General features: G+C 45.1%; 1 protein-coding gene across 3 annotated transcripts in view; it reads right to left on the bottom strand.

Moving 5' to 3' along the window:
* SMCHD1 (structural maintenance of chromosomes flexible hinge domain containing 1) overlaps nt 1-15,986 on the bottom strand; it is a 621,656-nt gene that overhangs the window by 551,020 nt on the left and 54,650 nt on the right. For all 3 annotated transcript variants that reach the window (XM_077492529.1, XM_077492527.1, XM_077492528.1), the window contains exon 2: nt 1,374-1,449. In XM_077492529.1, coding sequence (XP_077348655.1) covers nt 1,374-1,449 — 76 coding nt within the window. The remainder of the gene's footprint in view (nt 1-1,373; nt 1,450-15,986) is intronic.

Genomic DNA, 15,986 nt, shown 5'->3' on the forward strand with positions numbered 1-15,986 from the left:
GTATGTCCCATTTCAACCTAATTGTCTTGAGACAACACATGTAATATGTGGATTTTCATATATACGCGGTCACGGCTTGTCTTTATAATCATGATGGGTTATCAAAACACAATTTTTCATTTGTACGAATAGTAAAATATCATATTCCTCCTAATATACGTGTATTCATGATGCAAAATATACACAGGTTTTCAATGTTTCCTCACAGCATCTCAAACGAACTTTGAACATTTTGGACACAATTCCATTATTTACTTTTCTAAATGGAGGTGTCTTATTTGTCCTGTTAGGATAAACCTTTACTTCGTATCTTAGTCACTGTCTTTGAGACCATCTGAGCCCATATTGGGGTTGACTTTAGGATATCTATTCATTCTCTGATACAATAGGTTGATTTACCCAAGGCTTCTTTGAATTAAAAGTTTTTGTGGCTTCAATCTGAGTCAATCTGAGACATTGTTGCACTTTTAAATGGGTCATATAAATTAGTCACCTAATTCTGATGGCAGGGGAAGTGTTCTATTGGGAGCAAAATGTATTATTTCTTCATAAATTCACCACAAAACAAAGCAAAATTTACATTTTGGAGTGGCCTAGTCAAAGCCTGGACTTGAATCCAATTGAGATGCTGTATCGCTGACCTTACATAAGGCCGTTGATGCTGGAAAACCCTCCAATGTGGCTTAATTAAAATAATTCTGCAAAGAAGAGTGGTCCAAAACTGCTTCACGACAATGTGAAAGACTCATTGCCAGTTATCGCAAACACTTGATTGGAGTTGTTTAGGTTTAGGGGGCAATTAATTTTTCACATAAAGCCAGGCAGGTTTGGACAGCTTTTTTGCCTTGATAAATTAAACTATAATTTAAAAACTGCATTTTGTATTTACTTGGGTTATCTTTGTGTAATAATAAAATGTGTTTGATGATTCGAGTCATTAAAGTGTGACAAATATGCCAAAAGTATAAAAAAAAAAAAATCTGAAGGGGAGGGGAATACTTTTTCATAGCATTGTGTGTGTGTGAATATATACACACATTATATATATATATATATATATATAATATATATACACATACACACACACACACACATATATATATATATATATATATATATATATATAGTAAGTGTATGTGTGTAAAAAAAAAAAATTTATTGTATTTTTTTTTTTTTTTTCACACATACACTTGAAGCATTGTAGTGTGGGGACCTCACTACATAGGTAGATTCTGTCTCATTTCCAGGGTTCAGCTATAACAAAAGATAAAGAACCTACAAATATCAAACACATCATTGTGTACCCAAAACAGAAAGCAATTTCCCTTTACTAATGTCTGCACAATCTACATTTCTGAATAATATACACTTACTAAAGTCTGTGACAGTTACTTCCGTTCTGTTTGTTGTTGAAATGACAAACTTCTCATTTGAGTTGATCCCAAAGGCCTTAAAGAAAAGAAAAGTACAACATTAATCAGGTAGAAGTAATTTTCTTGGATTTACAGTCGAACAGTAAAAACACTAAATCGGCTATTAGCCATGTAAAACAAAAAAGTACTCCTTTCCTGAAGAAGAAATAATGAATCCTTCAGTTCCCACTTACTTTGCTAATGCAATGGAATTGGTCATGCAATTTCTAACAAAGGGGATGGTAAGCAGTCAGGAGCAGTCCCCTATTGACTCTCTCTGCCTGAATGTCACTCCTAAGGTCCCATGAGTAGAAACCAAATGAACGATAATGTGATTTGAACAAGAGTATTTTTTTTTCCTGATTACATAAAACTGTTATCACACAGGCTGTATAGACTATAAACTACACAGGACAGAACAGATAATAAAAAAGTGTGTATGTGTGAATAAGAATAAATACACATAATTGTAAATGCACATTTTGCACCTTATTAATCTCACTTTGCTAGTTTAGCAGAAGGATTAACCTAAATTTTGCCAGATAGGGGAACGATAACAGCTCAAGGAGGTGGTCACCAAGGGAGGTAAAATATTACTATATTTTTTTTTATTTCTTTAGCATCCACCAGAGTACAGACTGTGTACATGTGATTCACTACACCTTTATGCCTATTCTTCCTGCTCAGGTCCATTACAAGCTGCTACAATGAAGCAGAACTGCAATTTCAATAAAAAAGTTAGCCTGTAAATAGTAATAAAAATTTGCTTTAAAGGAATCGTTCAGAAAGTTAGTAGTTCCTACACACTTCCGTTTGCACATCCACTCAAGCTCAAACATTCAACACCAGCTTTGTAACAGCTTGCATATTGCTGTGTGAAAACTGCAGTGTGCATCCACTTATTTTATGCCCCTGGCACCCTGCAAACAAGGAACCTCCTGTATATACACACAGAAGGTACAGTGGAGAAAACAATGATTTGATTATCAACGGCCAAGGTTGTCGGGAAGAGGCCCTTGTCCTCATCAACATGGGGACAAGGTGCTTTGGGGTAGGGAGGGGCACCCCCATGTTGAGGGCACGTGGCCTGGTACGGCTCAGGAGGGGGGGGCGCTCGCTCGTCCCCACCCCCTTTCCTGGCCGGCCGGATAGCGTGCTTGGATAAGGGTCTGATATGGACCTGGGGGGGACCCCCACACCGTTTTTTCGGCGTAGGGATTCCCCTTTAAGTCCATGCCAGGTGACGGGGCCAGCGACACTTCCTTCGCTGGTCCTGGCTACCTGGAGCCGTGCTCAAACTGAGCGGACTTTTCTCTGGGCGGGAAAAGTCCGTTCATTTCAAAAGTATGGCGGACTAGCACACACATGGCTGTATTGTCTGCCGAAATGCAAGTCCGGTGGAAAGATTAATGTCCGCCGGAGCCCACACACGGGCGGATTGTCCGGCAGACTTGAGTTTTCCACCGGCTTGTTTGATCGTGTGTACGTGGCTTTAGAGACTGCCTAACAGATTCACCTAAACAGAGACCTAATCTTGGACCAAATGGTACCTTGAAATGTGGGGAGTGCCCTCGTTGTCTGTGGATTCTCGAAGGTAAGAAGTTTATATTACCCAATGGAGAGAATTTCTCTCCACAAAATTTTTCCAACTGTGCCACCAAGGGAGTTATCTACCTTATGGTGTGCAATTGCCAAGCTAAGACAACGTATTGGCGATCATCTCTATCACTCCGGTAACGGCAAGCTGACTACTGTGTGTAGACATATCAGCCTTTATCACCGTTATGACACCACAGTGGTTCAGTTTTACATTCTCAAAATTATTATACAACATTTCAGGGGAGGTGACTGGGACAAAGGCATCCTACAAAAAGGAGACCACCTGGATTAAACGTCTCAATGTCACAGCCTTCCCTGGACTTAATGAAATGATCTCTTGTAAACCTTTCTTGTATTATACCTTTCCACCCCCCCCCCCATTTCCCCTTCCCCCACTACCCCCCCCCCCCCAGTAATGTTTCATCTTTACCAGTTGCCCTTATTCTATTTCTTCAACCATTGAAATATTAAGTGTGTTTGGCCCTTGGCATGATCTAATAGTTGCCTTCTCGTCCTGTGTATGTTTATCCAACTATTGACAGTTATAAAATATATCATGAATTGTTCATTCATATTTTTTTTCCATCATGTCATATTTAATGTTTGTATATTATTTGTTGTTACTTTGTAAATAACAATTTTTCTGACTTTTTTAAAGTTCTGCTCCCCCGGCTGCTCAGGCTCAGGGATCCGTGTGGCCCCAATGTTCTCTTTGCTCCATCGGCAGACATGTGAATCCCCTGGTTAGGATGCACTCGTTTCAAACTCAACCTTTCTTGCTCCGTCCGAGCTCTAGGCTCCCCACCCACTGGCTCTGTTGGCACACACTTGGGTCTGACATGCAAGTACAGTGTGGGGATTCTGACCCAGCGACATCAGACGCCGACTAGTGCGGCGTGCTGTACGCTTCCGGTTTGGGGTTCCTGACCCGGCAACGTCGGATGCTGCCTATCAGGGAGCGCTGTGTGCTTCCAGGTTGGGGAGCGCATTTAACGGGCCAATCAGCCCGTGGATGAGAATGGCAGCTCTTAATTCTTGGGGACGAATGTAATCATCTCTTCGGACAGGTAGGAAACCGGACACCATTATGGACGGCAGTGACATCCCTGTCTTTCTCTGGCTACACTCAGCTACCTTGTCATACAGTTGCTTCATACACATACCTTTCTAATTATTACTATTGCACAGATCTTTTGCTTAAAGCCCGGCTTATACCTGGAGTAATCTCCAGGGTGTTTGGACCAGGATATTATCAAACATACATCTTTATACACAGGCCTCCAGAATATCTGTGATACCGGGTATATGATTTGGCCAAGTTTTTCCAGCCCCTTCCTTCCATTGCCCATTTTAAGTATGGTGCCTTCATGTCCCCTTGAGCTTTGAAATTGGTCTACATATGACACCGTTGGTTTGTAGGTGAGCTTTTTTGCTCTCCAAATTCAAATTAAATATCTAATTATCAATTATTCACTTTCTTCTCCTCTCTCTGTAGTTTTCCTTCACTTTTCACTTGTCTTCTCCTTTCTCCTTTGTCCCAACCCTGCCCCCACCCCGTTTTTCTCTTTCCTCACCAATTTTTCGACCCCCCAACTCCCTTCCCCCCCCCTTTTTTTTTTTCTTTCCCTCCCAACACTATGCCTTCACCCCCTCTCTCCCCTTCTTTTATTTTTTTCCCCCTTTCCTTCCCATTCTACGCCTTATTAATTTTTGTTTCTATCTGGTCTGCACTGAATGGAAAGTGATGAATTTTATAGTTTATATTGCTATATACATTTTCCTTGTGTCACTATTATATAACCTGTAAAGAGAAAGTGTTGCGCTAAAGTGAAAAAACATATTGTGTGAAATATCACATACGTGATAGATATATTATACCAAGTATATACAGTGACAGTTGTGAAACCAATTTACATGTTTTGGTTTTAAACACTTCCAATGTGAACATATATATGAAAATATAGAAAAAACGTCTCTTAGTGAAAAGAAAAGAAAAAGACGATCACAGTCCCATTTGATGTAGTAGAACCATCTAGATGTCTTCCAATCTGTAAGGATATTAAACACCCTGGTGCCGATACCACCACCCTGTGCAGGTGCAGGCTTACTGACTCTCTTGGACGCAAGGGAACATACGCTCCAAGGGTAAATTCTTCTTTAATCTGAGACGACTGTGAGGCATTCAGGGCCACCCACATTTGGAACTTAAGCTTCAACAACAGAAATTACTTCCAAAGCCAGGCTTTGCACGAAATCAGTACCGACCGATCACAAAAACAGGTCACACTCCCCAAGAAGACCTCTTCTTGTTCTGGTGGCACAAGAAGCAAAATGTTGTATTTACTTTCATTTTCATTCCCAGTGAAATTGGTGATCATGACAAAATTAGACTCCGTTCACACCTATACACAATTTTGCACATTTTGGTGTTACGTTCAGGGCAGCCCATTCATTGTAATACAATCCAACCTTCTCTTCTATCGTACGAGCTCAGTGACATCCTCCAGCACCTCTCCTCCTGCACACAGCCAGCCTGTGTCCTTATACAATCTCTTCCTGGTTCCGGCTCCACTGCACTCACGTGATCTCTCCTCAACCAATCCTTACGCCCTATGTTAGGAGATCTTCTGTGGTTTTGATAGCGCAGTGTTTTTTGGGTTTGATTTGAAGTTTCACTATTATATACCATATCTTTTATCCAAATCATACCCGCATACATCCCCCTCGTCTGCAGTCTCAAATATAGCCACTGTCCAGCCTGGTGAGCAACCTGAATATTATCTTTGCTAAATCGTAATTGTATATTTTTTATTTTTTTTAATGTAATGCATTTGACTTGTGCCTTACTCCAATATCCATTTTATAGATCACTCCTCCTGAAGAAGCTTTAACCATATTGCGAAACTAGTAGAGGAAAAGTACATTCTCCCAATCCTTCTCTGAATCATTTAGATGTTCATTGGCAAACTTTAGACGGGCTTGTACATGTGCCTTCTTGAGGAGGGGGGCCTTTTGGGCACTGCAGGATTTCCATCTATGGCGGTGTATTGGGTTACCGATGGTTTGATTGGCGACTGTGGTCCCTACTGCCTTGAGATCATTCACAAGTGCCTGCTATGTAGTTCTGGGCCGATCTCTCAATTTCCCATGATCATCCTTACCCTATGAGGCAAAATCATGCATGGAGCTCCAGTTTGAGGTCGATCGATAGTCATTTTGTACTTCTTCCATTTGCGAATAACCAATGCAACAGAGGTCTCCTTCTCTCCAAGCTTTTAGCTGATGGTCTTGTAGCCCATTCCAGCCTTGTGCAGTTCTATAATCTTGTCCCCAACATCTTTTGACAGCTCTTTGGTCTTGATCAAGATGATGAGGTTTAAACGGAAGAGAGATTTTCTGAACAGTTGTCATTTATACAAATAATGATTTGACATTAGGAGCACTTTCTGTGTACTACATACCAAAGCCAGTCTATGGGAGCCAGAATTATCGTTGGTTGATAAGGGATCACGCACTTATTTTACTCAATTTATTACATTTGTATTGTGTTTTTTCTGGATTTTTGGATGATATTTTGTCTCTATCATTTAAAATACACCATGATAACAATTATACACCCTTCATTACGTCGCAGTCCATGGCGGCATAGTGTGTTATTGATGGTAGCCTTTGTTACGTTGGTCCCAGATCTCTGCAGGTCATTCACTAGGTCCTCCTTGTGGTTCTGTGATTTTTGCTCACCGTTCTTCTGATCACTTTGACCAATTTTTCAACCATCTTACTTGGAGCCCCAGCTTGAGGGAGATTATCAGTGGTCTTGTAAGTCTTCCATTTTCTAATTATTGCTCCCACAGTAGATTTCTTCACACCAAGCTGCTTGCCTATTGCAGATTCAGTCTTCCCAGCATAGTGCAGGTCTACAATTTTGTTCTGGTGTCCTTCCACAGCTCTTTGGTCTTCACCATAGTATAGTTTGGCGTGTGACTGTTTGAGGTTGTGGATTGCTGTCTTTTATACTGATAACAAGTTCAAACAAGTGTCATTAATACAGTTAATGAGTGGAGGACAGAGGATTCTCTTACAGAAGATACAGGTCTGTGAGAGCCAGAAATCTTGCTCGTTTGTAGGTGACCAAATCATTTATTTCCAAAGTATGGTGGAAAATAAGTATTTCAAAAATCAGACAGACAATGTGATTGTCTGGATTTGTTTCCACATTTTGTCTTTCATAGTTGAGGTATACCTATGATGACAATTACAGGCCTCTCATCTTTTTAAGTGGGAGAACTTGCACAATTGGTGACTGACTAAATACTTTTTTGCCCCACTGTAGGGGTCTTTAATATCAATCAATGCCAAATATTGCCCTCCTTGTAGAATGGAGACAAACAAGCAGATTGACTCCATGCGAAAGGAACAGATATTCTAGTGCAGGTTTAGATCCTCGAGATCTAAAAATGGGTCTTACCTCCCCGTGCCAGTGGTACAGTGAAGAGGTTTGAACAGAACCCTGATCCCTGCTCTTCTGTGGGAACTTCTGATATCACCTTCTGAGACAAGAGATGATCCAGAGCGAGACTTCCTTTTCCCTGGATCTCTGGGAACGTTTGATATTAAAAAATGGGAAGACGGCAATTCTCAGAACTCTAGTTTGTAACCTAGAGAACTTGAGGAAGCCACACATCTGTCTTGACAATGTTCCTGCCAGACCTTTGAAAAATGTAGAAGCCTTCCCCCCACCCGAGCGAGCAGGGGCGCTCCCTTCATAAGGAGGCTTTAGTATTTTGTTTTGCGGGCATCCCGTCCCAAATCCTCTTTTGGCTCTGGGACTGCCCCTGAGGTCTTCCTCTTGAGCCCGATGCATGTTTAAAAGGGAAACGGTTGAAACTTCATTACTGGTAAAAAAAAAAACAAAAAAAACAAACAACCTTTTCCCATAAGAAATTATTTCGATATTTATCCAGATAGTCTCCAAACAACTGTTCACCTTGAAATGGGAAACTGGCCAAGAGCTTTTTGCATGGCGCTTCGGCTGACCAATATTTCAACCATAGGACTCTGCGCATATGTACCAGCCCTAGCATAAACCGTGAGGCTTGAATAATAGAATCTTTCATAGCATCCACTGTGAAACAGAGTGGCGGCGGCTGGTCAGAAAGTGGTTAAAAGCCTTTAACAATGGTATTTGAAGCGATTGCCTGAACACGGGTTGTAAACCCACAAGGTTTTTCACCTTAATGCACCAAACCTTCTGCAGCCCCCCCCCAGCCCCTTTTTACTTACCTGAACCCAATCTTTCCAGCGACGAGAATGAGCCCGAGTCCAGCAGCTCCAGCTGCAGTCTCGGGTCCTCATTGGATAGATTGACAATCTTGCTATCAATCAAATCCAGTGACACGTGCCAGAAGACAGGGCCAAGATCTGCTGTCTGTGTCAATGGACGCAGCAACAGGACTCCGGAGCGTATGCACGTGTGTCTCCATGGAATGCAGCTCTCCGTGGGGGGACTCGATATGGAGAGGATCCAGCAGTGCCGCTGACGGACCCCAGAAGAGGAGGATCAGGGATGTTCTATGCAAAGCCACTCCATAGAGGAGGCAAGTATAACGTGTTATTTAAATGAACCTTTAATATACATTTTTTTTTTTTAAGACCGGAGTTCAATTGTTTAATTGATGGGTGCATTAATCTGAGGAAATTATGTGATTAAAGTGGAACTGCAGAAAATGTTTTATTTTTTTATGACTTGCTGTGTGCAAATCAGTTACCTCTAATGATGCTTATCCTAGGTCCCAATTGCCATTGTGTAAGGTAAACAAGTTTAACCACTATAATACAGGGCACTTCCCTTCCTTCCCAGCCCAATTTTCAGCTTTCATCGCTCTAGCGCTTTCAGTGACAATTGCGCGGTCGTGCTACACTGTACCCAAATGAAATTTTTATCATTTTGTTCGCACAAATAGAGCTTTATTTTTGTGTTATTTATTCATGACTCCGTTTTTAATTTTTTGCGATATAAGCGCAAAAAAGCGGAAATTTGGATAAAAAACAATATTTTCTTTTTTCGATTTGAAAAGAAATCCAATAAAATCTAATTTTGTCATAAATGTAAGCCAAAATGTATTCTGCTACATGTTTTTGGTAAAAAAAATCAGTTAAGTGTATAATTGGTTTGTGTAATCAGGGACATATGTACGCAAATGATCATGTACATATGTGTGCAGGTGATCACGTACATATGTGTGCAGATAATCATTGGGACATGTGATTTTAGTGGGACATATGTGGGGGACATGTTTTTATTATTAGGGACATGTGTTTTTATTATTTGGGGACATGTATGTTTTGGGGACATATGTGGGGACTGTGTTTGTACTGTGTGCTGTGTTGTGTGTTGACACTAGACTGATGATCAGTGAGTAAAAAGCTGTAAAAAACAGCTCATACTCACTGATCATCAGCCGGCTGCAGCGTTCTGCTCTCCTCAGCGATGACTTCCGTGTGAGGAGAGGAGCCGATTGCCTAGCAACCGGCTGTTTGTTTACATCACATGACGGCCGTGATTGGACACGGCCGTCATGTGATCAGGAGGGCCAATCACAGAGCCCTCCTGCCGATCTGAGATGTGCCGTGTCCGGGTGACACGAGCACATCAGGATCGCGCAGCTGCGCGGGCACGCACGCGCGATCCCGCTACTTCTGAAGGACGTTCCTGAACGTCCTATCAGGAGTAGACGGCTCCCACCCGGCCGTATATATGCATTGGCCGGGTGGGAAGTGGTTAAAGCAGAGTTCCGGCAATTTTTAATTATTTTTTATAACCACTTCACGCCCAGACCAATTCTGACATTTCTCTCCTACATGTAAAATTCATAATTTTTTTGATAGATAATTATATAGAACCCCCAAACATTATATATGTTGTTTTTTTTGTAGCAAAGACCCTAGAGAATACAATGGAGGTTGTTGCAACTTTATATCTCACACGGTATTTGCGCAGCAATTTATCGAACGTATTTTTTTCAGAAAAAAATACAGTTTCATGCTTTAAAAAAAAAAAAAAACAGTAAAGTTAACCCAATTTTTTTGCATAATGTGAAAGATAAAGATACGCCGAGTTAGTCTGCCATTAACAGAACTAGGCAAAAATTGTAAAACAATACACAGAACTTTAGTTCCCCCCCGGGGGCGGACCCTGTGCTAACAACCCTCCCTACACCCAGGCAGAACTCAGTACGTCAACAAGCAGTATAACGTAGAGAAAAGGAGGGGTGGGTGCTGTGTCGGTCGGTGAATTACAGAGAAAAGGATTTTAACATGAGGACAAAAATTATATTTTCTCTTATATTCACCGACCGACACAGCTCCTCTCTGTAACTAAATGGGACGTCCCCAAGCAGTGCCAAACGAGGACTGGGAAAAAACAGCATTAAAAAACTTCATCCACCATAGCAAGTGGGAACTAGTGAAACTAAACCCACAAAAAAAACAGCAGTGTACAGAAAATCACACCGCCATAACCGGGCATTCTCAATAGGAGAGATCCCCAACACCGCAACCTTTTTTGCGAAAGTAATGCAACAGTGCATTAACAAACAGTACTGCGTTTTATCAAAAAAACAGGGGAAAAAAATTAAATAAAATCGCAATTGCAACTACACGATCGCCTGCAAAACTTTACGGCCAAAACAGGCATCAGCAGATGCACCGACGTCTACCTTGTAGAACTTGGTAAACGTATGGACAGACGACCAGGTCGCCGCCTTACACACCTGAGCGACAGACGCTTGGTGTCGGAAGGCCCAAAACGTTCCGTAGCTCTTGTAGAGTGGGCCGTGACTAGAAAGGGGGGCACCTGCCCCTTCAAGACGTAGGCCTGGAATACAATCTGTCTTATCCACCTGGAAATGGAAAAAGTGAGTCTGATTTCCGAAAGGGAGCCGTGGCAGACAAGTACACCTTCAGAGCCCTAACCACATCGAGAGCGTGAGGGCCACCTCTTTGGGGTGCTTCGGCTTAGGACACAACGATGGTAATAAAATGTGCTCATTGATATGAAAAGCCAAGACCACCTTCGGTAGAAAGGACGGTTACAGACGCAAAACCACCTTATCCCTGTGGATGACCAGATAAGGTGACTTGCATGACAAGGCTGCCAATTCCAAAACCCTCCTGGCCGATGTGATGGCCACTAGAAAGACCACCTTCTGTGAAAGGGTCAACAGGGGAATCTCCCTGATGTTTTCAAATGACGGCTTTTGAAGAGCCAACACCAGGTTCAAATCCCATGGGGGTAATGGCGGACGCACCAGAGGGACTACATGTCACACCCCCTGAAAGTGGTTGTAAACCCTTACAAACCACTTTGACCTACAGGTAAGCCTAGATTAAGGCTTACCTGTAGGTCCAAGAAATATCTCCTAAACCTATACGGTTTAGGAGATATTTACCCGAAGACAGCCACCGCTGTCCCCTGTAGTTCCGAGCATCCATCTTCTTGGTGGGTCTCGCTGCACTGTGATTCGCGCATGCGCCGTAGACAGCGGCGCACAGGCGCACTGGGCAAGATCGTGGCGATATGCCGCGAGTGTCATCGGGAGTGACGTCATCACGGCTCCGGCGAATCACAGCGCCGGAGCAGAGAGACCCACCAAGAAGATGGACGCTCGGAACTACAGGGGACAGCGGTGACTTTGCTGGCTCCTGTGTCAGGTAAGTGACACATAATGGACTACTATGCATCGCATGCTTTACCTTTGCAGGGAATCAAAGAGGAAGTAAACCCATCAGGGTTTACTTCCTCTTTAACAAAGGTATTCACTAATGAGCGAGAGGCCAGGGGTCGCTGAAAAAAAAAGACAGCCAAGGCTGAAATTTGCCCCTTAATGGTGCTCAACGCCAACTTCTGGTCTACTCCGTGCTGAAGAAACAGCAGGATTCTGGATATAGAAAAGGAGCGTGGATGCCAGCCTTTCTCCTCACACATTGAGCTGTAGGCCTTCCAGGTACAATGGTATATCTTCCGTGAAGATTTCCGCACCCTCAACATAGTAGGAATCACAGAGTTCAACAGACCCCGGTTCCTCAACACCTGGCTCTCAATAGCCATGCCGTTAAAGCCAGCGATGGTAAAGCAGGGTGAAAGACTGGACCTAGAGACAGGTCACCAGACGCACCAGATCTGCATACCAGGGCCGCTGCAGCCAATCTGTGGGAACCAGGATTACTGGAATCCCCTCGGCTTCCACTGTGCGAAGCAGACGTGGCAACAGTTTAAGTGGAGGAAAGGCGTAGATCAGCTGGTACTGTTCCCACGGAGCCACCAGCACGTCTGCCCATGGATCTCTTGTCCTGGACACGAATCTTGGCACCTTATGATTGAGACGGGAGGCCAATAGATCCACATCTGGTGTGCCCCATTTCAGGCCCAGCAGCCTGAATATCTCTGGATGCAACGCCCATTCTCCTGGGTCCAGCATCTGACTCCTCAGATAGTCTGCCTTCCAATTATCCACCCCCAGGATGTAAATGACTGGCAGGGCTGGAACATGTCGCTCTGCCCACCGAAGTATGTGAGCGACCTCCCGAGCAGCGGCTGAGCTTCTTGTTCCCCCTTGGCGATTTATGTAAGCCATTGCCGTTGTCTGACTGTATCCTGGTCGGACGTCCTTGAAGACACGTCAACCACGTGTGGAGGCACAGCCTGGTCGCTCTCAATTCGAGCAGATTGATCGGCAACGTTGATTCGTCCGTCGACCAGAGGCCCTGAGCCGACTGAATCCCCATCATTCCACCCCAGCCTGAGAGACTGGCGTCTGTAGTGATCACCATCCATTTCAGAGGAAGGAACGATTTTCCGGACTGAATCACCAGGGACCTCAACCACCAGATCAGAGAGTGCCTGACTGGCTGGCTCACCTGGACCTGTCGATCCAGGGACAACCGAGATTTGTCCCATTTTGTCGAAATCTCCCTCTGCAGGACTCTGGTGTGGAACTGGGCATAAGGCACTGCTTTGAAGGAGGCTACCATGAGCCCCAGTACTCGCATGCAAAAACGGAGCGACGACCACTTACGGTTCATCAGTAGATTGACCGCAGATCTGAGAGTCTGCAATTTGTCTGAGGGGAGAAAGACCCTCGCTTCCCTGGAGTCCAATAGTAAACCCAGGTACTCCAGACGCTGGGTCGGCACAACCACCGACTTCTTTAAGTTCAACAGCCACCCAAATTCTCGCAGAGTCTGTATGGTGATCGCCACATCCTCCTCCAATTCTGAGGCAGAAGATGCTCTCAGGAGGAGATCATCTAGGTAACCCACGTTCGAGATTCCTCATTGTCGCAACAACGCCAATACTGGAGCCAGTACTTTGGTAAAGACTCGGGGGGCTGATGCCAGGCCAAAGGGAAAAGCCACAAACTGGTAATGGGCTTCCCCGACTGCTAAACGCATACATTTTTGATGCCGAAGGCATATGGATATGTGCAGGTACGCATCCTGGATGTCCAAACACGCCAGGGAGTCCCCTTGATGGAGTGCAGCGACTACTGAGCGAACCGATTCCAATCTGAACCTCTGCCCTTTTACAAAGTGATTGAGGGCTTTTAGGTCCAAGATTGGACGTACCCCTTCCTTCTTAGGAACCACAAACAGATTTGAGTAGAATCCCTGGAAGCATTCCAATTCCGGAACTGGTACAATCACCCCTTGATTCAGCAAGTCCCTTACTGCCCCTAGCAGAGCCTCCCGGCGAACCGGGGAAGCGGGTATGCTGGAGGGGAAGAATCCGTTTGGCGGCCAAGAGTGAAACTCTAGCTTGTAGCCTGTGGAAATCAGGTTGCGGACCCATTGGTCGCATAACCAGGAGGTCCACCGGGCTGCAAACTTCCGAAGGCAGCCCCCCACACGATACACGGATGGGGGCAAACCTCAATGCAGTAGCACTTTTGAGCACAGGCTCGCAGTTCCAGGGGCGCTTTTGACCGTCCGCGGACGTCCTGTCGGGCTGGGAATGTTTTGTCGAAGCACCGGAAGGACGAAAAAGCCGCTTCTGAGCGGAAAGAGTCCATGCCTGCTGGGTGGCTCCTTAGCCTTCCTGGCCTGTGGGAGTAGTGTACTCTTACCAATCATGCCATTTTTAAATAATGTCGTCCAACGAAGCTCCAAAGAGCCTCTCGCCAAGGAAGGGAAGATCCGTCAGGGCTTTCTTGGATGCCTGGTCAGCAGACCAGCATTTTAGCCAAATCAGGCTCCTCAGCACCACAACTGACACAGAAGCCCTGGATAGCAGAGGGAGAGTATCCAGGGCCACATTACAAACGTAATTAAGGCCGTGCACTAGTTGGTCTGCTAGTTCCACGCAGACAGGGGAGGCGTTATGCTCTCCCAATTTACGGTGCAAAAGTTTTGCCCACTCAGTCAGCGTCTGTGACACCAGTGCGGATGCCAGTACTGGTCGCACGGCTGACCCCACAACTGTAAACAAGGAACGAGCCACTGCCACGGCCTTCCTGTCTGTGGGATCCTTGAATGCAGGAGTCCCCTCTACCGGGATCATGGTTTTTATTTAAGCTGGATACTGGGGGGTCCATGACAGGAGGAGCCGACCATTTCTTGAGAAGGCTTTCCTCAAAGGGATAACGCACTGCCATAATTTTGAAGACTGAAAAGGTCCTTTGCGGCCGACCCCATTCCCTGTAGATGAACTTGTCAAAATAAGTCAAATACGGGAACACCTTAGGTCAGTGATGGCGAACCTTGGCACCCCAGATGTTTTGGAACTACATTACCCTTGATGCTCATGCACTCTGAAGTGTATTTGAGCATCATGGGAAATGTAGTTCCAAAACATCTGGGGTGCCAAGGTTCGCCATCACTGCCTTAGGTGAACGTGCTGGCTTGCGGGACCCAAAAGGGACCGATACATCAGCAGAGGGATCCGATGGCTTTTGCTGCTTCAGGGTATCTCGCACAGCTGTGATAAGTGCTCCAACAAGCACTTTGTCGCGCCCGGACCCGGATGGGGAATCATCCTCACTTTACGAATGGTCCTGGTCAGCCTCGTCTGATAGGTCAGAGCAGGGGTCACCAGCCGCAGCAGGGCCGGAGTCTGCATCAGAGCTCCCCCCAGAGAACAGGGGGGTAGGGGCCTTTTACGTGCACATTTCCTTCCATGCACCGCCTCTATTTTGAGCCTACCCTGTCTGCCACCTGCTTAGGAGAGTGAAGGTCCCACCCTCTTGCTGCCGCCATGTGGGCTTGGTATCTATCACCAGGCTCACCACCCTGGGGCGTTCTGTGAATGTCACTAACCATGCCTGTAGTCCCTAGGACGTTACCCAGTTGCAGAGTGAAGAAACTGTGTCGGCAGAAGCTGTATAGAATAACGGTGAAACAATCTGCAGACTTGCACCAGGGAAGAGCCATCCAGCATCCTGTATACACAGTGGGCACAGGAAACAGCTTGTGAGAGCACATGTAAAGCTGTCACAAGAGAACTGCAGTGAAAAGCGCACTCAGGCTTCAAAAAAATGTCCGCCAATGCAACTAATAGGAAAATCCTATAGAAAATGGCAGCTGAGGCTCAAAAGGGGAACCTGCTTTTCCCACAGTCAAAATGGGCGCCGGACAGTGCCAAGCGGTGACAGGAAAAAACACAGAACAGTGCTGCCTGCATTCAGCAAGAACACCTCCACAGACACCTTTTGGGACCCCCCAGACAGGGACCAGGGCCAACGCTAGCCCAAATTGACCTCCCAGGGAATGCCCAGCTGCTCACCCCACCGAAGCAGGGAGAGCCGTACTTACCAATCCTGAAGAGCTGAGAGACATTCCATCACAGACCTACTCCTGCACAGTTACAGGGTAGCTGCTGGCTCGATATACTGTGATCCAGACATCAGTAGCCCGGTCATATGTATGTCCCGGAGCATTGAAGCTCACCGACTACCTCTGGAACTGAGGTATGTCGTGGCC

This window comes from Lithobates pipiens, unplaced genomic scaffold (genome assembly GCF_037356315.1).
Source record: "Lithobates pipiens isolate NorthernLeopardFrog02 unplaced genomic scaffold, aLitPip1_a1.2 Scaffold_19, whole genome shotgun sequence".
NCBI lineage: Eukaryota > Metazoa > Chordata > Amphibia > Anura > Ranidae > Lithobates > Lithobates pipiens.